The 27,359-nt window shown below is 43.9% G+C and overlaps 4 protein-coding genes across 4 annotated transcripts; 2 read left to right on the top strand and 2 right to left on the bottom strand.

The window, feature by feature from the left end:
* Positions 1-1,468: 1,468 nt before the first annotated feature.
* dhrs3b (dehydrogenase/reductase (SDR family) member 3b) lies at positions 1,469-10,801 on the bottom strand. Its single transcript, XM_069678658.1, has 6 exons — positions 10,155-10,801; positions 4,096-4,239; positions 3,737-3,856; positions 3,059-3,297; positions 2,074-2,199; positions 1,469-1,955 (listed from the first exon to the last, which is right to left on the bottom strand). Exons 1-6 carry the CDS (start codon positions 10,347-10,349, stop codon positions 1,871-1,873), a joined length of 909 nt encoding a protein of 302 aa, XP_069534759.1. The 5' UTR covers positions 10,350-10,801; the 3' UTR covers positions 1,469-1,870.
* Positions 10,802-13,697: 2,896 nt separating this feature from the next.
* Positions 13,698-17,203, top strand: aadacl4 (arylacetamide deacetylase-like 4). The gene is given in 5 exon segments (XM_069678325.1): positions 13,698-13,878; positions 15,520-15,583; positions 15,686-16,195; positions 16,925-17,138; positions 17,141-17,203. Coding segments are annotated over 5 exon segments (1,032 nt in total).
* Positions 17,204-17,702: 499 nt separating this feature from the next.
* On the top strand, positions 17,703-22,164 carry cfap107 (cilia and flagella associated protein 107). Its single transcript, XM_069678333.1, has 4 exons — positions 17,703-17,813; positions 19,086-19,196; positions 19,557-19,731; positions 21,899-22,164. The coding sequence occupies exons 1-4, from the start codon at positions 17,703-17,705 to the stop codon at positions 22,162-22,164; spliced, it is 663 nt and encodes a 220-aa protein (XP_069534434.1).
* A 1,637-nt stretch (positions 22,165-23,801) lies between these two features.
* Positions 23,802-26,815, bottom strand: klhdc7a (kelch domain containing 7A). Its single transcript, XM_069678929.1, has 2 exons — positions 26,467-26,815; positions 23,802-26,328 (listed from the first exon to the last, which is right to left on the bottom strand). Exons 1-2 carry the CDS (start codon positions 26,813-26,815, stop codon positions 24,533-24,535), a joined length of 2,145 nt encoding a protein of 714 aa, XP_069535030.1. The 3' UTR covers positions 23,802-24,532.
* Positions 26,816-27,359: the final 544 nt, after the last annotated feature.

The following is a 27,359-nucleotide window of genomic DNA, read 5'->3' on the forward strand; positions in this document are numbered from 1 at the left end:
CTATTCGAGTTTATATTATTCATGAATTCCTCAACAAATAAAATCTAAACCAATGTGAAAATGTGAGCGGAGTAGAAAGAGATATGTCAACACAGGACTGGGACATCCACCCCGAGGCTTCCCCCTAACATCCCTGCAACGGACACGGTTTAGACAGCGGTGTGCTGTTGTTTCCCCAAGGCTATTTCACTTTGAAACATTTTGAGCTTATTTCGGCCTTTCTTGCTTCAAGTGCGGTGTGAAATTCAATGCAACTTCCAGCACCTCTGAAAGAAGGAAGATTTTCTATCTTTTAACAAAGCCTGGCTAACCGATTCCCCTTGGTTTTAAGCTTTAATGCTATGCTAGGCTAAGCTAATGAGCTGCTGGCTTTAGTTTTATATTTAGTGCAGAGTCATATTGGTATTCTCTAACATTAGGGAAGAACGCCAATAAGCACGTTTCCCAAATTGGTACTATTTCTTTGACTTCCTGTGTTGTTTACAGTTAAAGGGTTTCATTGAGCTAGCATCAGGTAACATCATCAGTTTCTCCTCTTTGGTTTGAGGCACTGATCTGATTGTTTTACATCAAAAGCTCCTTGAACATTTGCCATGGGAAAAGACCTTTGTTTAAGTACAGTTCAATAGTTGTTTCTATTTCCTCAACAATATCTTCAATCAGAAGGTTAATTGTGAAACTCTGGCATTGATAAGTGTCATCATTCATTTGCAACACAGCAAAGGAGGCTCCATATTGTCCCATCATGTTTTTGTGGAATATTAGCCTCTGGGGTTCTGCTAATGAAAATCACATTCAGGCTTTTTGTGCCTTCACTGACAGAGAGGACAGTGGATAGTGTCGGAAATGAGGGAATAAGATAGGGATGGCACGTGGCAAAGGGCCGAGGGTGGGAGTCGAACAGGGTGCAGCCGCATCGAAGACTGTTGCCTCTGTACATGGGACGCACGATTTAACTACGGAGCTACACCAGCGCAAATCACATTTATATGATCTACAACAACAGTCGTGTAGCACTTTGAGACACTGTTAGATTGTGTGAGAATGAGCTAAACTAACAAGAACTTCACTCCTAACTTTAATAACTGGGTCCGTAAGACGAGTGCCGTGCTTCAGGGCTCATTCGCTACAGCAGTCCGTGTCATTCTGTGCCGTTTAGACCACTCCTGCACATGCGAGGAGGAGGTCCTGACCGACTTGCTTTGAGTTCATTGTGTTTATGGAGAATTACACCATCCCCCTGCACCATTTTGTGACAGCAGAGAACAAACAATAACACAATTATGCCCCCCCAAGCGTGCGTTTTATGTTTTGACAACATCGTCTGTCACAGTCACTGATCTCATGCTTGGAATAAATCAAAGGTGTTTCACACTGCCGTGGGAGTCAAAACCCAGACACAAAACAATATGTACCTCCCAAGTGTTCACTTTTTCGGTTTTCATCATGCACAAAGAAACACGGCGCGTCTCTAAAACTCCATTTTATTATCTGGTTTTGATTCAAAGACAAGTTAAAAGGAGAATAAAAAAAGGAAGTGTAAAAACAGACTAAAACAAGTGTCACAAAATACTCCCAGAATAACTACTGGTACAGAGCTACGCATGGCTTCTGTTCAAAGTGAGAATGGCATTCAGTCCTTCATACTATACACACACGCCTGCACACACACATACAAATGGGACCAGGGTGTGTCCTGCAGTTTATCGATTAATTCTACCTGCAGAAGCGACCACCTTTCATGTCCACTAAGTGTTTGTCTTCACACTGTCATGGGGCCTCCTCCACTTCCTCATGTCTTAAGGTCCATATTCCCTTCATTACACCCAAGAGCTGCTCATTTTGTTCCCAAACTGTGCTCAATCCAGGTTCATGTCCTTCCTTTGAATGTGTTCATGCAGGTATAACTCCCGGAAAACTTGTGGATTTCTTCAAGTGCGACTTGTGGCATGAAGCTAAAGAGTGGAACAAGACAAGAAACAAGAATGTCAAGCATGTATTTAAGTGAAGAGAACCTAAACAAGTTTAGGACTAAAACAAAGACGAAACAATGTTAAATGTGATTTGTGTTACCTTTTTAGAATGACAAGAGCATGCATAGTCCAGGGCAGATAAAGGAAGGCCTTGTCAGCTCTGACTGCATCCACAGTCCTCTGGGCCACTACCTCCGGTTTAAGAGGTGGAAAGAGCTGAGGAAACCTGACAAAGACAAAGAGTAGTTTTGAAATAAAGTGATAAAAGTAATACGTATCCATTGGTTATAAAGAAACCTTTAAAATGAAATGACCAGCGAGCTTGACACGTTTTTTATGGCAGCATAACAACACATTTTAGATAACTGTTGATGTGAGCTATTGCACAACAACTGGAGGGTTGGATGTACTCCTGTACAAGAACATTCCTTACACAGTTCAGCACTATCAGACACCCTCAAAGTATCAATGTTCAGTATTGTTGGTGTTATGTGCTCATAGTTTTTTTTAACTCACACACTGAAGTGACTCACTTCCCGTACTGTACTGTCAGTACTAAATCGCATGGATATGTAATCTACAAGACCACCCTCCTTAAAGGGGAAGGCTCTACTAATGAATCTTCTTACTGACCAATGTTGGGACGACTATGTTCAGGGCTATCGTCATTACTTCTATGTATACATGGCCAATTTCACAGCCATCCAATCAATAGTTGTCAAGACATGTAACCATAAACCACAAACGTCAACCAAACAGTGGTGCTAGAGGCAAAAGTCAAATCCACACTGTCAGTAGGATTCATCTTGTGGGGAACAGGAATGAAAAATGTCCATCCAAACGTTGAGATATTTCATTTAACACCAAAGTGGTGAACTTACTCTCCCTAGAGCCAAGCTGCTAGCATGGCTGAAAATAAAACTTAGTGTAACTTAGCATTTTTAGGGACGTCGGTTTAGCTCAGCGGTTAGATTGCGTGAGCCCCAGGGCCCCTCGGCCCTTTGCTGCATGTCATCCCCCACTCACCTGTTTCCTACATCATCCACTGTCCTCTCAATAAAGGCATTTAAAAAATGTTTATTTACCTGACTCTCATGCCCTGGAACATCTCTGTGTTGGTGTGGAAGGGCAGCACGGTGGTGCAGCTGACGCCGGGACAGTCCAGCAGGCCCAGTGTTAGACTCTCCATGAAGGCCAACGATGAGGCCTTGGAGGTGCAGTAGTCCACGGCCCCGGGGATGGGGGACTGGGACAGGATGGAGTTTATGCATACTACATGGCCATGCTGCAGCTCAAGCATCCGAGGAAGAAAGGCCTTTGTAGTCTGCAAGAAAGAAAGATAAATGGAGAATGAAAAGGAAGAATAAAGACGAGGTGGAAGAAAGCTTGGTAATAGAAGGTGAAATATATTCAGAAAAGAAGAACAGACAAGAGAAACAGGCTCACAGTGTAACCACAGATTAAATTTCCATTTCCATTTAGGTGATAATTGCATTTCTGTCTGCATACGACACAGTCTTTTCATCTCTATTCAAAATAAAAATGCCATGAGTTTCAAAACCCCTCTGATGTTTCAGGAGCTGAGAGGAGATTTGGAAATACCCCACTTAACCTGCCATAATAGGAAGCATGATTGACAAGTCTGCGTTTGCCTGCTATAAATGCCGCCATGCTATAATCAGAAAAGGAAAATGATAAGGGTAATCTGCTCGGAGGAATTCCCCTACTTCTTCCTGCAAACTGCCTCTGGTTTAGTTTCTTACCCAGAACTGTCCCATGGTGTTGATGTGTTGGGATTTCAGAAGGGCGTCGTCATCGCTGTCCATCAGACTCTTGCCGTGGACCACAGCTGCGTTGTTCACTAATATTGTAACATCTCCAACCTGAGATTGAAACAGCACAAAAAAAAGAGCACTGTCAGATATCTGCTTTTTCATGACATGGTGCAGTTGTGCTGCAGCAGAGCTGTCAGTAATATCCCCCGCTCTTATTCAGACATTTCAGATGAAGTGTAATCTATACACCAGATGGGACACCGAGCAGGTCAGAGCCAATATAGAGCAGACAGAGAGGCATTGCAGATATATGTAATGAAGTGTTTCAAAATGTGAAGCTGCTTTACCTTTTCTCTAACCACCTTGGCTTGCTTGTAAACTTCCTCCCGGTTGGCCACATCGCACAGGAAGTAATGGCACTCTGTTCCTGAGAGAGAGATCTCTTCAGTTGTTTCCTTCAGGCACTTTTCTGTGCGGCCCCACAAGATCACCTAAGCAAAGAAATGACATTTTAAATACATGGAGAAATGTTCTGCACTGACACCGCTCCAAGATCGGAAGCAAATCCACTGAACTGTTGCCTAAAATGGAACAAAAAGGGTTGTTTTTGCAGTCAGTCCTCAACAAAACATTACGTATGTTTTGCGCAATATTTCTGGCAATAAGACCTGGAGGAACTCTGGAGGTCTTTTGGGCAGCAATGTTCTTTTCATTCAGAGAACAGAGAGGCCATTTTCACTCCAACAAATAGTTTTCCAGCAAGATTAAAGGCTTGGGGGTTGCTGTGTGAATGAACTGTCTCTTCATCCACCCGGAGACTAAATGAAGGCCGGTCATTTGAGCAGGGAACATGGGGTGGGATGGAGGTGCGGGTGGGACAGGGTGGGGGGGGACTAGTGATTGGGCAATTAGATCTGTCAGTCTTCGGGGTCAGGGAAAGGTAATGAAATCAGGGGGTGAGCCCTCCTCATCTCTCAAACGCAAATTCTCAAAGAGATTACACGGCCTGTTGGGCAGATGAGCCCCGTCATTTCTGGTCAGGGAGTCTGAAAACAGTGCGTGTGTGAAGTGCTGAGGACGCCAGTGTGGGATTTGGCCGGTCGCCCGTGACCAAGGTTAATATTTGAGCAAAAAGTCTTTTGGAAAGTGATCTTGTGTATGTGAGAGACAGACATACAGGGTGTGTGTACACATACACACACACATAAGAGAGCGTATATCTCTTGTGAGGGTTCTATTGCTTTAGATGATCACACATCATGTGTGCGGATTGAACCTGTCATCTTGCAGTAACGGGACACTTTCAAACCGTGCCAACCTTTTTAAATGCGCTCAGCCTTTTCTAAAGCCAAACATTACAAACTGCCAATGACAGGATGTTAATTTTCACAGTCACAACCCTTAAAAATCACCAAATTAATGTGTTGCTTTGCGGCGAGCGCGTGTCTGATGGTAATAGTGTCAGAAGCAAACCAAACACGGAAACACTGACACTTTAAAGCTCCAGGGACGCCCCCTGATTGCAGTCTGGAATCTGTCCTTTATTTCTTTATCAGATCTGAAGCAATAAGGGTTCAGCTCTCTCTCTCTGTGAACCGCCCTTGTTTGAGTTGCTTTTGATTGGGTTTTCTGTTTGCTTCATTTGCAAGCCCATTTAAGTAATCAGCGAAGGCAGACAGGTCTTGATAAATAACCGAAAGCTTTTAATAGGATTTGAGCCTTACAAACAAAGCTGACAGCTCTCATTAAAAGTCAGCACTCAAACTGTGCTCTCCTGTTTCAATGTTATTTAATTCATTAGGTTTATCACCCGTCACAACATACAAGACCCTCAAAACAAACAAGCAGTGGCCAAATTGCTGTCCCGATAGACACAGTAAGACAACAGTTTTTAATTGACCTTGCACGGGCCGCCTTTGCTGTCAGTGATAAACCATCGATTGTTCCAACAAGACTCAACGTGAACACATGCTGCAAGTAAAAGCTCTCTGATTGACAAATTAATGATGCAATGCTTAACCTTGAGAGTGCAGATGCTAATACTGGCTGTGGTGTCCTGCTGTATCCCATGAGCTCCTTGGGTGCTTCCATTTTCCAAGTTGGAACGTCATTCTGTCAACTTTGGTGTGTTCAAAGTCGGAATATGGAACTCTAGCGGGACAGCAACTTATGGCAACAATGTAATGTTGAATTATTATATTAAAATTTACATATGAGATCATTTATAAGCAAAATATGATTTCATTCAAAGTTTTTAGTCCATCAGGCCAAAACGCACTTCCATCTGCCATGTTATGACATCAAGTCTGTCAACTCGGCAATCCAAGTTGTTATCTGGACTTTAGGAACTTAATTTTCCCAGTCAGAAGCTGCTTTTTTTCCAGATTATTCCGACACAGCTAGATTGCAGTCTCAGAGTCCCCAGTAGCTCCAGCTGAATTACAGTGATACTCTATCTCCCAGGTCTGAATGTATGGGTGGGTTTGAACCCTCCTTTTCACACCCATTGTATGGGCCAGCAGAGAGGCGGCACACAGAGGGGGCAGCAGGAGTTCAGGAGGCAGTCGCCTGCCGCTGTCTAATTACTGCGGAGACAGCAAGGTCAGTCGCAGGGCAATACCCAGCTGGGAGCGGTGTGCTTCCCGCCTCTAGCACAACGCGCACACCCACATAAAACCTGTTGTCAGTGCCCCCTCGCTTTGGTTCATCCTTCTAGCAGCGCTCTCCTTATGTAAAACTAACAAACACGTTAAAATCTTTGTTTTCTGCAAACACTTTCTTCTAAAGTAGTTGCCATGGTATTGAAATATACTATAAAAGGAGCTTTGAAGAAGAATGTTGTTCTAACTTGTTAGTTATTTGCAGGGATTGTTCTGAAAGGCCTCTCGCTGTGCTCTGAACTTGGATGCTGTTTTAGAAAACACTTTGGTTTGGTTTATTGTTTCTGAGCTTCGTTCTGCAACACTTCCTCCCCTCTATCTGCACACAAGAAGACCTGGCTCCCCTCCTGAGTCCCCGGCTCTCAATCTCGCCGGATTCTTTCATCAACGCTGTAGTTAGTCTTCCTCACACCGTGAAAACACCAAAGCCCAGGCAGAGGGAAAAGGAAATTCCGGCTGCCAATCACAAAGGGGCTCAAACAGGGGTGAGCGCGAGTTCGTAGAGGTTAGCCCTATTCATAATTACCGCCCTGTATCCTTTTAGCATCTCTTTAGGCAGGGAGTAATTGTCATACGCATTACCCCAGGTGTTGTTTTCAAAGCCTTCACACCTTGATAATACCAACAATGAGGTGCTGAAAAGCGTGGTGACATCCTTTGTTGTGCAGCTGCAGAGTAAAGCTTTTAAAACCCACCGGTTTCTTCTTGCTCATTCCCCAAGGAGATGGCATTGAAAGACAGAGGGAGGCAGTTAGTGTTTCACTGAGCTTTTAGCAATGTTTTCAAGCTGCTAAAATTGCGCCTTGAGAGAGCATCTGAGACGTGGAGCCCGTGTCACACATGTAGGGATAATTATAACCCACAGCTTTCAGCTGGGCCGCTCAAAGCTTTCTACCAGGGAAATTACCACCTCGTTTCTCCATGTGTAATGATGACTCCCATCTGAGGTGATCAAAAATCGAGCTGCTGTGTATTAGCACATTACAGCTAAAAGGGACACCGGCGGCTCATCAGGCATTCAGCTGTGTAATGCTCACTCACTGGGTTGGTAGACAAACCGTAGCTGGAAATGCTGATGGGAACAGAGCCCGACCAGCAGAGATGTGCGACTGTCTACACGCAGCCGCTGGAGCATCACAGGCCCAAGTGACGGCTGCTTGTTAGGGTGGGTGAGGGATGGGGAGGGTGAGGGATGGGGAGGGTGGGGAGGGGGCATGGTTTTGATGGGTGAGTGTTAGGGGGTGCTCTAACATCACCAGGACCGGTGGAGCTGCTAAAAAACTGATTTCGATTTGTGAGGGTTTCCAAACAAGACATCCAATGAATTACCAAACTTTGTCAATGTTATCAGGAAACTTTTTGATCTCTTTATGATGCCAATTTTTATTTTAATCTGGCTTCCTATGACTGTTATGGCCCGAGTCCAGAGTTTTTAACATCTTTTTCTATCCTTGGTGTTTGTTTAGTCTTATTTTCCTTCTTATTTATTGTAATATCTTAGTCTTGCAAAGTTGTATCTATTGTTGTCAATGTTTGTTCTTATTTCCCGTAAGTGTTGTTTTTATCTTTTGGGCTTTGGGCTGCACGATGGTATGAAAGGTGTTATATAAATAAAGGTGAGTTCAGTTGAGTCGTGTTGTCTAGAAGATGTATAGGACAGGGTGTTACACAGTTGAATCAGTTCCAAAGAGCTATAAAACTCTCCTCGACACCTATTGAGGGAAAAGATGATGAATCATGAGAGTAAAAATCATCATATTTCTGACCCTATAACCCCATTAGAGTCAGTTACTGTCTGGGTAGAACTACCACCTCTTGGTAACATGTCAGTGAAGGTTCTCAGTCATCCAGGTCATGGTAATTCTAAGCTTGATCCAAAAGGCAACTGGACTTGGTTGAAGTTCTTGCAGACATTTCACCTCTCATCCGAAAGGCTTCTTCAGTTCTAAACTGACTTGTGGACGGAGCTAGAAATATAAGCAATATATATATAAGCTTATATTTCTACCTCGGCTTCGGATTAGAGGTGAAACGTCTTCAGGAACTTCAACCAAGTCAAGTTGCCTTTTGAAATAAGCTTAGAATTACCACCTTGAGCTGTTTTCCCACTGGTCAAAAAACCCGCTAACACCTGGCTTTTTTGCTTAGTGGGAAAGGTTACAATCGGTATTCAGACCCGGGTCAAATGACTCTGCAGTAGACCCGGGTAATTATCGTCTCAGCTCTGATGTGCATTGAGGGAACACAAAACCCGGGTCGACACTCTAATCTCCGCCCCTTTCCGGCGCGATGCTATGCTCCAATGGTAACTTCTGCGACCTCTCGTCATCTCAGCTACAAATTCTGCCCATCTCCGTCCGAGCAGCGCTCGAACATCGTTACAAATTAATTTGCATCCAGTTTGATAAACAGACTGAAAGAGTAATAGATACAATAAAGACCTAACCACCGTAACATCTTCACTGATTGCTAACCCTGTTTCGGGCGTGTTTGTGACGTCAGACGGTGACGCAGCCGAAAAGAGACCGAAAGGAGTATACTTCACTGGCAATGGGAACAGAGACAATTGGCATGTATAAGCAGGTCTTCCCGGGTCTTAAAAAAATGCATCAACACCCTAAATTTAGGTGGGAAAGCGGTATTAGTATTAGACAAGATAATGTTATGTTATTTGTTCCTCTCTTCCTCCATTTGTTGGGATCATTTCGTTTTGCATACACAGCCATAAAAGGAATCTCACGTCCTCATGCTATGCTTGAAAACAAAACCTAATCTGGCTTTTATTAAAAGCATTACGGAGCCTTTGGTTGTGTTGGCAGATTTTACGACAGTGCAAAGTCTGGTCAAAAAATAACAAGAACTTCTAATTGGGTAATAGCAGGGCTGTGATTGTGTGCTGGGCTTTGAAGCAGCTTCAGTGAGGTTTACAGAACACGGGCCCCTATTCCAAAATACAACCACACATATATAAACACACCGTCAATGCCTTTACCACAGTCTGAATCTTTGGATAATACACTTTCTGGACATGTCAGTCATAACAGAATCACTCTCAGACCTTAGCAGAATGATGGCAGCCCAGTACAGCTCTTAATCACTTCAATCAGCCATCCAGGCTGTGCAGACCTGCCCTCGTGTTGACCTTAGGTTGTTGTGCAATGCTTGAACCAAAATGAAGGGCAGTGCCTCCAGTCTCACAGGACCAACTAGGCTACTTAGAGGTTATGATCCCTTCTTTCATAGAACACCGGAACAACAATACACCTGGGACAGGACTACTGGGAGGGAGAGGTGTGGGGAGGGGGGTCAGGCTGCCCAGCTACTACCACTGGACACAAACTAACACTTGCAAAAACAAAGTGCTTCAAAAATAGCTTTCATTACTAGATTTATCTGCTAATTATTGTCCTGATTAGTCGATTAGCCTATTTGTTTATTCTGTAAATGCCAACAAACTGTGGAAAAGCTCACAATTACAATTCCCAAGAGCCCAAAGTGACATTTTCAAAATACTTTGTTTTTTGTATTTTTTTTTTTACCATAAATGAAAAATATAGCAAATCCTCACATTTAAGAAGTGGCCATTCTTATAACTGCTTCAAAAATCACTGAAATGATTAATCAGTTATCAGCTTTCCTTTCAATCAGGTAATCGATTAATCATTGCAGCTCTGTAGTTACCTAGTGTAAGTGTTTGGAAGAAGAAATGTGTGTGCAACAAGTTGTCTCCAGTGAAATGACATTACCTTTCTGGCCCCCTGCTTGGCGAACTCTTTGGCCAGGTGACGCCCGATGCCTCGTCCTCCTCCGGTGATCAACACCACCTCCCTGGTCAGATCCTTCCTTCTGCTGGGCAACAGCGCAAACAAACTTGCTCTCACGATATAATAGAGCATTTGCACCGGGAAGAGAAACATACGACACGCGCTCTTCAACTCCATCTCGGGGAAAGTGCTCACGCGCTCGCGACAAGTAGGACTGTTTACGCTGGAGCAAGTTTACAGAAAGCGACTTATGAGCTCCTGCAAGTTTGTCCGCATGCAAATAAAATCATGTGCAGCCTCAGAAACTGCTGCATGAGTAATCCACTGGCGTAAGATGATTAAAAAGAGCGGAGCTGTGTGAGTTGAAGGAGCTCTGACATGTTAGTCGATATGGATCACGCTCTCAAATGTGTGAGTGATCAGTCATTACGCCTGTCAGGACGCAGAGACGTGAAGCACAAGTCCAGGCGACGCTCCGCTGTGCGCTACTGAAACTGCAGGGCTTTGGTGTTGTTGTGTTCCTGTCCTGTCCCGGTCTGCCTTATATATCAGCGCCTCTGCCCCGGCTCCGGTTCTTCCACCAGTGAAAGGACCTGGGTGAACCTAAAGGAGAGGTTTGTAAGGGCATTAATCCTGATTGACATGTTAAGTGGGGATGAATATTTAGCTCCACAGTGCCCGTCTGCCCTGAGTGGCTGCGTACTTCCCCCTTCTCCACCCCCTTCATGTGTATACAGAGGTGGCTCTCAATCTGTGGTCCGTGGCCCCCCAGTGGTCGCTCCGCTGCTTCCCAGGTGGGTGCCCAAATCTCGTTTGGGAAAGTTTATTTTGATTTAAATGACCTGAACTTCACCTCGTTGCATAATGTGCAGAATAACAATGATGTTGCAATCACAGGTTTTACTGAGAGATATAGAAGTCAGTGCAAGACAACAGAACTATTCTTACATAACTGTGTATGATGGGTACGGAAGAGGATTAGGGCCAAGCATAACGAAAACATAAGAGGAGGAAATGCTTTTTGTTTTGCTTTTTAAAAAAAAAGAAGAAATGAGAAGAATAAAGTGGAAACTTAGAGTAAAGCTCAAATGTTTGGAGTTCTAAACACTTTTAGGAAAGGATAATACCATAATGTGACATTCCGATTGCGGTAGATAATATTATTACAGACTGGGTGTCTGTGGCGACTTTCGTGGAAAAAATCACAAGCCGCGCCCAGTTAGTGACGCGTTTTCCATCAGCCAGCAGTGGTTGGTCTGCCAGAGAGGGTAGGCGGAGCTAAGCGGCTGCTTTTCTGGACTCTGCAAGTGTTGCGAGTAAACCGTAATCTACTATGACTATGGCGACCGTCAGCAAGGAAAATCAAGAGTTACAACCGGAGCCAACCGTGGACATCTGGGTAAATTAAAAACTGATTGAAAGCTAAAGGTAGCTGTTGTCTAAAGGCAGCTAATAGTTTAGGTTATAAAATATGTTGTTTTACATTGAAATATGGCTCACTGTCCCTCCAGCCTTATTTCCTGATCAGTCAAGGAGCGATGGAACAATTGTTAGATTTCCACTTGCAACTTGAAATACAGCAAAACAACAATAAGATAGCACACAAGCTTCCTACCCCGAGTGTGACATCAGAGGAAAATGGCTGCTATGCTATTATGATGAGTATATTAAACTTTAAGTATTATGAAGATTCATTTCTTTGCATTTTGAAAATAAAGTTTAAATGGGAAAAAGTCTTAAAATATCTTTTATATAAAAAACACTTTCTTTTTTCATTGGCTTCCTGTCGCAGATACTGAAAGTTGATTTTAATCGCAACATTTCAACTTTATTCTCTTTCATGCTTTGCCCTAGTTGTCCTCCACAGACTGGGTTATTTGGTCAGGGGCTTCATTAAAGTGACTGAGAGGCCCCATCAACTAATCCTCTCTCCTCCCACCATTAATTAAGTAAAACAAACAAGCAAACAAACAGAAAACGACTGAGACAATTGTAACCATAACAGTGACCCCCACCTCATTAGGTAACATATGCAGATAGAGATTGATTGATTGACATACAAATTTAAAACATACAAGAAGTGGGAAATAATTTAAGTAATTACTTTAACATTAAATAAACTTATAACGACAAGTACATCTGTTAATGTGCCCTTTAGCAGGTCACTGCTTCCTGCAGCCACATAACTCAGAGGCTGCAAAAGCAGCTTCATAAAACATGTGAAAGTCAAGTCTTGGAGATTTGTTGCATCAAAATTCACACATACAGCAAATGTTGTCGTTGGTTTTCAAAGCACAATGGGGTTGAAATCCCGCTGAATGTGCCGTGCACAGTCTGTCCTACATTTATAACGGTCCTCTGTGTGCAAAACCCACATCCGTTGTCTGAACCCAATTTGTTGTGGAAACAGTATTTTTGAGGCGCACTATATCTTTCTGTGTGTGACAGTGCAATTAGGGAAATAGGTCAGCTCCGTCTCAGAAGCTCGGCAGTGTGACAAACAGAAAAAACGGCATGAATACCTCCTAAACAAATCCTGTGAATTCATGGGCCTCAGACAAGATTCCAGTCTGTGATTTTTGGCCCTGGCACTGTGTTTTTTACTGGGTATTGCTGAATGCCGGCCTTTTTCAGCAACTGGGATGGGTTTAAAGAGCAGCCTCACAATGGTTGCTTTGTGCTGGGCTCAGCTACTTAGAGAAGGCAGAGAGGCTCTCGGGGGCTGCTTAAAAACACAGAGACAACACGACTCCAGATGCCGTCTTCATTTTGGAAATTTTGGAGATTTACAAAATGTGAACCCAAAGTCAATCTGCATTGGGAGCTTGCGCGGAAGTATTCTCAGCTCTTGTGCAATTGAATATAAATGAGTGTGTTTGCAAAACGGAGAGAAAAGTGTAAAGATTTACGTTACAGCGAGGGTCTCAATGGGTTCAGGCTGCATGCCCAATGCAAAAATGTAAATAGAGTATATTTCAGTGGAGGCCGTTTATTCATACTCATGCTATCACTGCCATCTACAGATCAGCAGAGAAAGTTCAGATAAGGCTCTCCTCAGCCAGACCGAGGAGATGCCAGAGCATCTCTGAACATTTTCTTCCACACACCAGGCAATGAAAATGCCACTCTGTGCCGAGAGAGCTGTGAGCAGCAGAGCTTTCAGTGCCACCAGGGAAAGCAGATAAAAAACACATAACCTTCAAACATCTATGAAATATTGTTCTGGATTCAAGGCAACCAGTATCATTGACATGTGTGAAAAGACCGGCTCTATTAACATTCACATACTTAGCATTTTACTCGGTTTCTGTAGGAGACGTCATTATTCTGGCTGCACGTCCATTAAATATTTTGAAGAATATAATAATGTTTTCCTGGGCAACAGGCAGCCAAACATGTCATTAAGTGAAACCAGGTCAGAAAGCATTGCACGCGGCCGTGGGAGGGGTGGAGTGAGGCTAAGAGCAGGTAGATAAAACATTTACTCCTAATGACTTACCTTCAGCAGAGCACACCAGAAACATCATGGACACCGGCTCGGCTATTTTAATAATTGGCTCCGCTGCTCTTGTTGCAGCCTTCCTCCTCCTGGTAATTGGACTTGTGTACTCTGAGCTGATGAATTCAGACATTCCTCGTGGGGTTGCAAATAGTGGGAAACTGCACATGGTTCATGGCTTGTTTGTCGGCTTAGCAATTGTGGTGAGTAACTGCAGCAGCTCTGGAATTGTTCACGCTTATTATTTTATGTGTTGTGTCCGTTATAATGAACATTTTTATGATTAAATTAATTCAACAATCCCGTAAAAAGGAAACTGAATCTGTGTGTGCACAATATGAAACAACTTTACTCTGTTATGCCCTTGTCAAAGATGGCTGTCCTTTCCTCGTCCTCCTGCCACAGATAAAGCTTTGATCAGAGAAGGTTTAGATAAGATATCACGTCTAACAAAGGTGCAGAGAAAGGCAAGGTCGTGCGTTCCCCGTCTTTGATGTTGTCATAGTAAATATAATTTCTCAGAGAGAATAACTTTCACTTTGACTTTACCTATCAAGAAATATATATTTATCTGCCTTTATTATTTTCTCCCACTTGAAGTAAATCTGTGGTTTCTCTCCTGTAAGGGCGGATCCTGCATGGATCTGTTCTGACTCGGTTAAATCCAGAAGCTGCCTGGTGGTGATGGAGGACCTGACGTTTTCTGAGGTATGGAACTGCTTGAGAACAAGTCTTCTGTCTTACCATTAACATATAGATTGTTTTCCACTAGTACAAGAAATATTAGAAATGCTATAATGGGGGGCGCCGGTTTAGCTCAGCAGTTAAAACCATGTGCAGAGGCCACAGTCCTTGATGCGGCGGACTGCCACGCGGACTCTCTCTTACTCCGCTTCTGACACTGACCACTGTCCTCCCCCTCTTTAAGTAAAAGCATAAAAGGAAAAATAAATAAAAAATGCTATAATGTATAAAACACTTAATGACACGTAGGGGTGATTGAATTTTCCACTGGTGAGGGACTATAGGTTGACAAACCATCATGTAGGTAAACACACCTGTTATCAGAGTTGACACAGTTGGCCCTTAAAAGCTTTATGTCTTATCATTCGTATTGTTTATGTCGAATTGTAGCATGAAGCTTTAAGCCAGTTAGCTTACCGATGGAGGTGATGTACCTGCATGATTCTTGCAACTGTGCATCCACATGGTGGAATGCACTTACTGTAAGTCACACTGGCTCAGTAATAGTTTAATGGAAATGTTAACAAATGAGCAGCGTGCACAGTTTCCCTGCTATGTCTAAGTTAAATTAATGGAATATGTTTTAATCTGTTGTCTAGTGAAAGGTCCACTACTAAAGGACCTATTGCTCATTTTGGAGAGTATTATAAATTCCCCTGTTGTGTTTGATTTGTGTCTGTGGACAGGATTACCTGTTATTTTTCATTTGGAGCAAACATCGAAGCCTTAGAATTACTGACATATTAATATACTGTGAAAAAAAGGAGGAAAGATGCACTGTGCTGTCTAATACAATATTTATTTTCTTATATATCTTTTATTTCGTATTTTCTTAGTATTAACTTACTGTATATTAATGTTTTATCATGTCCTGGTGGTGCTTTGGTCTGACTTATTAATGAAATGTTGGGCAGTTTGATCCTTAACAATTAATTTTTAATGTTTAAAGAATCTGCAAAGAAACTTAAACTATGTGAGAGCCAGCGGGGCACAGAAGTAAGAAAGAAATGGAAATATTGTCATGTTCTAAAGTGCTCGGGTACTTTCTAATAAAGAGCATTACATGTCTTCTGCTAACTGGGATGTCCTGCTAATCGTGAACAGACTCTGTTGATGAAGTCTGTCGGCATTTCGCCAAGGCGTCTGACACCGCTGTGGTTTCTGTCGGGTATCTAAACTTTTTCCAGATTGCACTTAAATATCCCAAACTTATTTCGTCGACCAGAGAGAATCTGACATACTGTCCCTCCTTCCCCCCCACCCCACTGAGGTAGCAATTAGCCCCTGAGCAGAGGTACCTTGCTTTGCTGAAGGACTGTGAGACAGCGACGTGTCACTTCCTGTCTGTGGCCGTGGCTGAGTTCAGCGTGGCCTCCCGCCGAGCGGCAGTCGGAGGGGACAGCACTGGGGCTAACCTGGCAGCTGCACTGTGCTAAAGGCTGGCGAGAAGAGAGGAGCGACATCTGCCGTTCCCCTGCGCACAGGTCCTCATCCACCCAGCCCTGCAGATGGCAGATTTCAACCTGCCCTCATACTAGCAAAATCATGCTGTGCCCATATTGTTTCGTGGCCGGATGGCGTTCTGCTTCCTGCAGTACCTCAACGGAGACATATCTGCGTGCCAGGATGTGTTGGAAGGCAATCATGTCTCCACTGAGCTCAGGCCACGCTATGAAAGGTGACTCACCTCTTCCAAACCACCTCCTGAGTGCCTCGCAAGGGGTTTCTGTGAGCACCCAAAGCCATAATATAATGGGGAGGCGTACGAGCTATCAAAGCTGTTTTAGAACATTGACTGTATCGGTAATGGGCCTAGCTAATGTATGCCAAACATTAGTTGGTCGACTGCCTTTTATAAGCCTTGACTTCGGCATATAGGCCATCGCCCTGTTGGTTTTCTGGAGCCAGAAGTGACCGTATTTGGACCAGATTGTGGTGCTGGAGAGGAGCAATGGTTTGGCAAACGCTAAGTTATCAAAGCTACACAGTCTGTGCCAGTGGGTAAGTCAATAGCTTGCTAGTGACCTCTTTAACGAACGTATTTCCCACAGAATGACATTTGTAATCTTGATGGTAGCTGACCAAAGTTGTTATTTAGACTAAATACGCTGAGAGAGCTTGTGGAAAAAGGCAGAGGGAGTTAGAGGGAGCAGTGGTTGAAAGAAACAGACAGGGTGACTTAAAATATCACGTCGTTTCATCACTACGGCCCACATTCTAGTCTGTGGGGAAAAGTACAAACAGTTAAATAGACAGTGAGTGCAGACATCTATAGCTGCTGATTAGTGCTAACATATAAATCAAATAGTATTAGAATTCCCCTCACTGTAAAAGCTTAAACGCAGACTTCTTGGAGGGTCTGTCAGTACAACAAACAGAACAACACGCAGCATATAATAAAGTTAACATGGATGGGGATTGACTCACTTGAGGGGGGCCAGCCTCAAGTGGCCACTCGAGGAACTGCAGTTTTTGGCACTTCCATATTGGCTTAATTTTCAGCCCCGAGGTTGGCGCTTGGTTTGGAACCAGAAACCTCAACTTAACTGGCAGATGATGATGTCATCCAGAACACCCCGCCCACCTTCGTCCTCACCTGTGACGTCCTGAGGCATGATGGGATTCCTTTAAGGTAACGGCTGCTGGACTTGGAGAATGAAGTCGCCTGGCATCATGTTATGGAGGGTTTTCATGGCACGATAATCTGTTATAACCAGAGCTGGCACTCCCCTTCCCCTCTGCAGTGTCGGCTGTGGAAGGTGTTGTTGACTTTATGAAAACACTGTAAAGATCATAAAGAGGATAACACAATGTAGTGTATTTTCCATGTTTCACATTTTGATAAACAAGACTAGCCTCCAGTGGCAGAGTTTTCTTCTTCATTAAAAGTGTTCACGCACAACTAAAAACCCCACACAAATCTTTAAACATAACCTGTTTTATTCCAAAAACAAAAAGTAGCCTGAGGACACAAAGTCTGAAAACATTCTCTGGCAGCAGTTTAACAATATAGAGTATACTGCTAAAAGGCAAATGTCGTGCCCTCGCCTAAGGGAAAGTTTCTCTTTTTAACACAGATGTAAGACATCTCCTATTTGCTTTCAGGATCCACTGCCTGCCTTCCCTCTCTGTGTTTGCTGTATCCATGGCAACAGAGCTCCTCTATTTCCCCTGCACTGCCTGTGCCTTTATGGGGCCAGGTGAATGCACCTACATGCTATCCGTTTGGCATGTTCTAACAGAGCTTCAGCCTTCCCTGGTTAGGGACGTTTGACACCAGGTAAAGCATGAAGCGAGCAGGCCCAGCGCAGGATAAATGGGCCCAAAGCGGCTGGAGGATAGAGCAGAAGTACACAAACAAGGTGATGGTAGGCAACTGGGCTGAGGAAAGACTGCAGGTAGGCAATGTTTCTGCTTATTGTCTATTTCACCCTTTTAAAGGATTTTTCTTTCATAGTTTCTCCTGAATTTGACAGTAAATTTAGGCCAGCTGTCTGCAGAATTGATGCAGTTAGACACAGCTCTCCTGATAATGATGGACTGGCTTCTTCTACCAAGGAAGCAAGGTCTTGGATACATAACATTAACCTACAATAGTCCTGCAATGTGAGTAAAGGTGACTTTACTTTAGAGTCTAATATCTCACAGAATGTTAACACATCTTTAGCATTGTAAAGAAAAACCTACACGTAGAGTATCTCTATGCATAGTGCAGGGATAAATACTCATTCCAAAGGTGTAAACCTTTAGACGGGGTTGCATTGGTTGTTGGTCAATTGAGCTTCAATAAATCTGTCTGCATCTGAGTCTCCTGACACGTCTTCCATCACAGCTCAACTTTTCCATCACAAACTTCATCCCAGTATCAAAATAAGATGTTTCCGATTTAAAGCAGCTGTGAGGAACTTTCACTTTCTGTCCATTTTTGCAGCCTCTGTGTACAAAGCAGTACATCTTATCTCTGTGCTCATCCTCTCTGTGCATGCGTGCTCAGTATTCCTAAAATAAAAACTATCCTCCTGCCTCCCTTTAACTGTCCGACATACGACTCTATATAAAACTTTTGTCAACAGACTCTTTCTGTCTGCATGCTTTTTAATCGCTTAGCTGGAATCTGACCAGGTGGCAGCTGTGACAGGCATTAAAAATAACTATAAAGATGTAGTCAGTATTCTTCCTGATGGTCTCTTTTGCTTGTTTAGATCATGAAGAAGTATCAGCGTTAAATTGAGACTGTTTTATAACCAGTTAAAAACCTATAACTTCAATTGAATGTGAGAACACAGAGAATCCATGCCTTAACATTCAGTGGATCAAAAACATAATGGCACACCAGTGGCAGCTCGCCAAGGGTTTTGTAGTACCTCAGTTGGTAGTCAAATCTATAGCAGAGTGATTAGGCCGCCTGAGTTCAGCTACATCAGCACAGCCTCCTGGTGGGAGAGGCTCGAGCTGGAGACTAATTGCATTGACGTGAGGTGCAGCCATGGGCTGCTGGTTCAGGATCTGAGAGGAGAAATGACTTAAGAAATACTGTACAACAGAGCGGATCGATAGTGAAGTGTGAGCTTTGCTGATCCTTGCGCAGGGCTCATTCCTCAAGTCCCCTGTATATCCCCCTCCTCTCCCTCACTCCTCTCTGCGATGTCTGTTTTTTCTGTCCGACACAGTTCACTCAGGAGCCAAAGGCAGCCAACAGCACCAATCGTGTAGACTACCAGCCCCACTGGGACTTCAAGCCAGACGTCTCTGAGAGAAGATCTGCCCTGCTGAGAGCTGAGGTCGGCCTTTAACTGCCCATTCAAGGCATTAACACTCATTGAATCCCTGTCACAAGCCTGCAAGTCAGGGCTTTCTTCTCCAGATCCCGGCCACTTCTGCATAATATTGACGGCCGAGATAAGGACTTGTGATAAAACCCTTTATGAAAGCACGTTTCTGGTCGCACTCAGCAGTAGAGAAAAATGTGCAAAATCATCAGTCCTGCCGGATCCTTAAAGGCTAGTTAGAGCAATTTGCTGCTGTCACATAGTGAGCCTTTGAAGATTATTGTAAAAGAGTAGGTCATGCCCTCTATATCTAAATCCACTGGAGGCCAATGCATACTGCCTATGCTGAGACTACCATGTATTGTCTTCCAGGGGCTTCCGTCCAAGCTGCTATTTGCCCACGATGGAACACCACCCTCTCATAACTTGGTCACGCAGTATGAAGAGAGCTATGGGCGTGAGCACAACAATGCTTTGCCCACTCTGCAACCCCGCCATCCCGGCAGCTTGACATGGCAGCTTGAAAGGTCTGAGCAGCCAATTTCTGGTAAGGCACAGCAAGGGAAGGCAGCTTTATTTATACAACACATTTGACACACAGAGGGAATTCAAAGTGTTTTACATACACAGAGAGAGAGAGAGAGAGAGAGAGAGAGAGAGAGAGAGAGGGAGAGGGAGAGAGAGAGAGAGACGTTAGAATGACATTTAAAAACGAGAAAAAAACCACCAGAGCATGAATCTAGATAGAGCAGCCCCGATAGATAGATGCCCCAAATACACGACATAGTTAAAATCATAAGCACAGAGTAAGAGACTTTTTAACTAACTTAAGTGGCTCCACTATGTGTGCAACCATAGATGAAGTATAGTCAATGCGGAAGTGCTTTAACCTGCATTCTTTTCCATTGGCCTTCAGGGGGCGACTGCACTGGTCCAACTGTTATTAACCAGATAGAAAAATGACCTGATTTATAAGCTGATTAAACATCTTTATCACTAGTTTCAATCTTCTTCAATACACTACGGCTGTGTCCCAATCCAGGGGCTGCAGCCTTTGAAGGAGGCAGTCCACGGAGGATGAGTCATTTGTAGCCTGCGTAGATCGTTAAAGCCCAACTGAAATAAGACTACGGAGGATTTCCTCCAGCTGTTCCTGCCCTTACTGTTGCGTCACCAAATGCCGCTCTTGTCACCTAGCAACAGTTAGCTAGTGGGCTAACTAGCTAGCATAACTACCACCGAGTAAGTGAACCTATTATTTTAAAGATAATTTGTTTCAAGGGCACTTTCGTTTATTTAAACATGTGTAACACTAGCTATTCGATTGAGTTGAAACCAAAAACCTTCATATTTAAAGCGTATTCCTCGGCTGCGTAAGAATCAGCCATCTAGTTTGAATTGGTGCGCAATGCTTCCTGGGAAATGTTGGGCCGAGAAGGATGCACCCAATGGATCCTTTGCAGCCCGGGTAAAGGAGGACACAGTTGTTGAGCGCATTTGAAGGAGCCTTCGAATTGGATCAGCCTTCGACGCGATGCAAGCGGCCTGTAAATACGGCCTTCGAAGGCTTCTGCCCCTGGATTGACACAGTCTATGTTCATTTTGTATATTATGGTTCCATTTAAAGTAGCAGTGTGTTCAAGCAGGCCTTAGCTCACTGCTACCTTTGGCTAACCTATACCTTTCTACCCTGGCACCCTGTCAACAAGGACTTAGATGTAACAATGTTTTTCAACCCTCTCCAAATAGTCACTTCTGGTTCCAGAAAAACAAAGATGGCGACGGCCAAATTGCTGCACACAAGGCTTAATGGGTTCAAAACCAGTGGCTCATATTACTGAGGCTACGCCCACTTCTATACAGTCCATTGGCCAGACTGGAGTAGATGCCAAGAAGTTTGTTCCATTAGTGGAACCTAAAAACAGCTCTATCCTATTTTACTGTGACCCAGGGTTCTACCAACTGATTGCTACCTAATGATCTAATTTAGCTTCTGAGTTAATATTCTTCAAGGAGATCAGAGATTTAATTTGATGTGAGGTTATTGAGCGGTTTATTAAGCAGCAGCAGCACTTTAAAATCTACTCTGTCAGTAACTGTATGTAAAGACTTAGAACAGGAGTAATGAGAGGGGTTCTCTTGGTTCTTCAAGTCTGTTGTTTGATGGTCATTTTAGGTGGTCCAGACAAGCGACCGTGACAGTTGTCCACCCTGCTGGAAATGACTGATGAAGGAGTGTCTCTAAATCGTGTCTTGTCTGAGTCTTCATTTTTCAGTTTGAGATAAAGAATGCAGATTTAGTCACTGCCTGGATGTGGCTGCTGAAGCTCAGACTTGAGTCTATTAAAGATCTTTATAGCTCTAAAATCAAGCTGAGCAATAATTTGCAGTCTTTCCTCCTCGATGCCAGTTGCAATAATTTAACAGGAACTGTAAGACCCCAGTTTAAAGGCCATGCCACTGCTGCCTGTAGGTGCAGATTATACCCAGTAAATGATGTATTAAACCATCCAGGCACCAACGCTATGAGTGTAGAACAAACATACTTAAGTGAATTAAATTTTGCATAGAGCAGACACATCGGCAGTTGTGCTCGTGAACAATTAAATCTGTGTGGCCCCAGATGCCTTTTCTTGTTCCAAATCAGTCACCAGCGTAATTAATGGCTGCAGTAACACGGTAGTTAACTTTCTCCTCTCTGTGTTCGTTCGCAGCCGACTTTGGCGCGATGCGGTCCACAAAGCACCGTTTGGAAAAGCAGCAGTCGCACCTCCCATCGCTGACTGTGTACAGGTCAGCATACCAGAGGCACCCACTTAGTGCCTTCTGCCAGAGCCGCTCTGCCAGGGCTTCACGCACGCTCTCCAGCCACCTCCACGCAGCCAATCACAACAACAAGGACCTGGATCTGAGACGACGCCCGCTGCTGCAAGTCCCAGATTGTTTTTTCAGTCCGCATTCGCAACCGGTTTACAGATAACAAGGTGGCTCTTGAATTAGGGATGTATTGATCATGAACGGATTGACTTTTAGAGCTGAGTTTCTTTAAGTGAACGAGGGGAGCAAGTGACTGTCTGAGAGCTTATTTCGTACTTTTTTTTTTCTTTTTTGGAACATAAAAAAAGGCATTATAAAAAGGTGATCATATACCATAAAATTATTGTTATTATTTGACAACTGCGGAAGTTATTCTTAACATATTCCACTTTAATTATCAATATGACCAGATATTTAAATGTATTTAAGGTGAAAAATCTTGCATGTTTAATATTTTACAACAATTATTTAGTAATTAGTCAAAACACATATGTAACAAAGTTTGATATTTTGATTAATTTATGGTATGGTAAAAGTATGGTATTATGGAAATTATACGGCATGTAGTATGATTGTAACATAATTTAAGTGACCAATCATTGCTCAAAACATTGCTTAATTTGTTATAGAATCTGGAAGTGGTACCTAATGACGGTCATTTCGGGGCCTGCAGATCTGGCTCTTATCACTGAGCTGAGCCAAACGCTGTGCTTCCTTTATATTAGCCTGCTCCATGATAAAAAACAAATGTGAACAGAGCAGACCGTTTGGGAAATCAAAAGGAATTTAAAAAAGGTTTAATATGAAAATGAAATATGATTCTCATTACGCAGCTCTGCAGACGACTGAAGCTTTACTGTGCGCTGAGAAGTCTCAGTTTTTATATGTACGAATTTGTCTGTGTGCGAGAAGGAGAAAGAAGCCGGCTATAAATTATGTCCTCCTTTCCAGAGGATAATTACATGCAAATTCTTCCTCTCTGTGCACGGTTAATATCTGAAACTCTGAAATGGCTGTCAGCGTTACCTAGATACTCTGTGGGAAAAATAAAACAAGTGTTGATGCCAGAACTTGTGTGTTGCCGCAAACCAGAAGCCACGAGTCATCCAAGGCAACATCTGAAGAGACGTGACTACCTCCCTTTCCATTAGGTGTTTAGTTACAGGAAATCAAAGTGTTTAATTAGGAAGAATCAAAGATGCTTATGTTTGATGGTCAACCATCTGTGTCTGCCTCCCCAGTTTCCCGCCTGCCTGCTGCCTTCAGGTAAAACTGAAGCCCTCTGTTTCACACGCTATTAGCTAGTCAGTCACTCTGCTGCTGTTTGCTGCTGATGCCTGAGTGTCACATGACGCCTGTGTTGTGGGAACATGTCATACCCAAAGCACTGCTGCGTTTGCCTTCTGAGCCACATGATGGTGCTATAGCAGCACGTCACTCTCTGCAACCTGTCAATGTGTCTTTGAGGTGTTCAGCATTACGGTCTGTTTAAATAAGCAAACAATGAGGGATTTAATATTTGTATCATTCTTGTGCATGTTTCCATTCTTTAAGAGAAGACTTAAAAAATAAACCCCAGTGGTTACATTGTTTTATCAGTGATTCTATTAGTCACACATATACTGGAATAGACATTAGGCTTAAAACCATTATGCAGTAATTGTGGTTTAAAACGCAATTAATGACAAGTACATATATTACTTTAATGCTTATGAACAAGAGATAACACAACAAAGACATTTAGTCGGTACGGCTAGCAAAGAATTAGATGAGTACAAATTTAAACAATTTTGTCGCCACCAAAGCAGAGTGACTAAAATGGTAAAAAAAAGTACCTGCAAAGCTGGAAGACTATCAAAAGTAGTGATAAATACTCTTAGACGCTCACCTATTCATATTGCATGACAAACCCATTTACACCCTGTCATAGTTAAAGAGCAAGTGTAGATAATTGCATTGTATCCAGGCCACTGTGTAAGTTATATATGCAGCCTACACAGTGGAGCACGGTGATAGATTATGACTACATTGCCCATTCTCTATAATATGTTAGAGTTGAATGAACTCATTTACTCTGAGACGTACTTATGAATTATCTTTGCAGCTAAAGAGGTTAAGCATCTGGAATGTTATAAAGCTAACTTAATGGCAGGGAGGAGTGGCAAATCAAAGGAGCAAGAATTTACATGGCAGCACATCCTGCGTAAATCTAAGCAAACAGTACTTTAAGAGTCTAATATTTTACATCTGCTGGCAGGGACCGAGACATTAAAAACACACATTTCTTTGTGCAATACCTGATCCAAGAAAACAAAGCCGTTAAAGAACAGGAGCTTTGTCTTTCAGTGGGAAAGCAATCTTAGTAACACCTCAAAGAAATGACAACACAGCGGTTACAATTCTGCAATAACAATTTGTGGGTTGAAAATAAACCTGAGCAAAAGCATAATCCAATCCGAGAAACTTGATGTTAAGCCTGCTCTTGTAGAGATACTCCATCGTCACCTAATCTTATCATCAATGAGTCCTTGTTACACACTGGTTTGCCGAGGCTTCTTATCTGGGAGCGAGAGGACAAAGGGGAAAAGTATGCCCTTTGCTGCAGAGAGGACACTCAAATGCTCATCCATGAAAGCAGGAGAGATCTCATCAGCACCAAACCTCATGGTGAACTGGCGGCTGAGACAATAAATGGTGTCATCCATCATGGCACACTGGAAGGCGGGGCAGTGCTGAAGCCGTCTGGATGCGCACTCGTACCACAGACGAGCCACCACATGGTATCGGTACACGCTGAGACCCAGCAGAGGGTTCACATCAAACCGATACAAGAATCTCCCCACAGCCACCAGATCTGTCGTTCTGTCTTTGCTTGCCACCAACAGACTCTGCCTCCAGGTGTTGGTTTTGGGGCTGTAGCGCAGAAGCATATATCTCAGAGTTCCCCCGGAAACGAAAAGCTCTCCGTTGCACACTGTGACGTGATGTGCGACAGCGAATGTGTCATTTGGCAAAGGCGCCACAAATGTCCATCTGTCCAATCGTGGGTCGTAGCGTTCCACTGAGGAGAGGCACTCCCCTCCGATGGCATAAATGTAGCCCTCAAGAGCTGCCAGTTTGCAGCGGGGCCTGGCGTCATTCATAGGGCTGATCTCTTTCCAAATGGATGTCAGAGGATTGTAGCAAAACACTCGCTTTGAGGGTGTCATTTCTCTGTCTGGGCCTTGGCAACCCACTGCCACAAATAAGTAGTTATCCATTGTGCACATGGCACAAGCTTTAGAGATGACCTCCTGAGGGATCGGGCAGAGTCTGTGCCAGGCGTCTTTGTAGTCATCATAATAGTACACTGCACTGGATGTCCTCCTCTGGTCCGTCTCTGCTGTCTGCCCTCCTGTGTTCCGGGCCCAGTCTTGAGGGTCTATATCTGCCACCATGACAAACGTCCTTCCTCTCATTCTCTGCTTCCTGATTTGCTCCCGCTCACCTGCCATTAGTCGCCCATAAAGGTTAGGGTCCATGAGAACCTGTAGGTAGTTGTCTGACATGACTCCCAGGGCGGCTTGCTGCACAGAGGTCTGGCCATGTTTCTTGGCCAGGCACAAAGTCTCCAAACAGTTACCCAGATCAAGTTTACTCTTCAAGCTTTCCAAATCTGCGCTGTCAAGTGCTGGAAGGTGTAAAAATGGAGCCCCGGCTACAGTCTCTAAATCTGCCTCCTCTCTCACATCGCTCTCTGTAGAGGAAAGGATCATATGGTAAACAGTGATAGACTTATCGCTGGCTGAGGTCAGAGAGTGAGTCATTCGTGTTGAGGAGCTTGATGTCAGAGAGGGGATGGGAAGTTCAGACTGCTCAGCTGCAGACAGATAGCTCTCCTTGCGTAGGAGTACAGGCCTTGCGGGGTGCCTCCGCTCCAGACTTTGCAGCGGGGAAGGATCCTCGGCAGTGCTTTGTGGTACAATCAGATCACGCATAAAAATGGGGCTCAGAGAGGACGGAGATTCAGAGCCACAACTTCTAAACTCCACTGGCTGTGACTCAGATATCCTCTCAAACTGACCCAGCAATGTGTTTGAGTCGGTAATAGAGTGAGAGGAAGACTCCACATAATAATCATATATCTTTCCACGCACAACCGGGTCTTCTTTTCCTTCTAGCACAACGTTAGCATCCTCCACTTTGATCTCTGCCTTGGAGAGGAAGCTGGAGTAGGCCCCCTGGCGCTCCAAGTCCTGCCTTAACTCCCTGCCCACACCCACACTGCCCTCCAGCTTCTGCAGAAAGCAAGGGGAGCGGCGCCCCGTTGTACCGGCCATCCCACTCTCTGTTGGATGAGGAAGGTTCAAAGCAGAATCGAATGAAATATTTCTGGTGGCATCCTCTGCTTGCTTTTGATGAGTGAGTATCTCTCCTTTTATGCCGATATTTTGGTCACTATTTGATACACCAAATTCATCCTCACTCTGTTCGGCGTGGCACACATGAGTAATTTCTAGCATTGGTTCTTCCTCGGTGCTGTCAGATGTCAGATCATCAGTGAACGAGTGTTCATGCGCAGGTCTGGTTTGCGTGCCTCCATCATCCATGTGATGTTTTGGTGATTTTCGACATCGCAGAGTCGTGTTGCAGCCTTGGCATTTAGCATCATTTGGCTCCTTGTTGTCCTCCACACAGGGCTGATTTTGTTTCGTTTCCCTGGAGCTGTAGAACTTGTAGGCCAACGAAACAAACAGCACCGCAGCCGCAGAGAGACTCAGCTTCAACAGCAGCTGCATGTCGAACTGGACTCCCAAAAGCTCTGCAATGGGCATAGCTGTGGCAGTGGTGGTGCCGACGATCGGTTGACTGATCCTGTTGAATGTGTTTGTCAGTGCGTCTCAGCTGACAGGAGCATGCTGTCTGGCTTTCATTGTAAAAGATCTGCTGTGATCTGATGACTGCACCTCTTTGCCCGAAGGATCAGGTGTAAACTGATACCTGCAAAGGTACTATTTGCATCCCTGGCTTAGGAGAGGCGGAGCGCTGGTCATGCACCACTTGTGTATGGTTCCAAAACCATATGTAAATATCCCAAAGATCAATATTTGCTTATGCAATTTTCTGACTCACTCAAGCATTTCCCATGACTGTCATCTAAGAAGTCAATAACTTCCTGAATGCACTCTAATCCTGACTTTCTTTCAGCTAAGTTGCTGTGTCTTATAGTTTTTACATCAACAGGAGGGGTTGAGGTCAGACTTTGTTGCGCCAATGTCTGAAAATATCCACAAAAACATTCTGACAGATCACGCGCCTTAACTTGCTCAAACATACGGCGAGCGCTGCAGGAGGAAAACATGGTTTGAATAAGGGGTG

The sequence above is a fragment of the Semicossyphus pulcher genome, unplaced genomic scaffold, assembly GCF_022749685.1.
Source record: "Semicossyphus pulcher isolate SPU_LCO1_2020_fin unplaced genomic scaffold, fSemPul1.0.p SCAF_3, whole genome shotgun sequence".
In the NCBI taxonomy this organism is placed as follows: domain Eukaryota; kingdom Metazoa; phylum Chordata; class Actinopteri; order Labriformes; family Labridae; genus Semicossyphus; species Semicossyphus pulcher.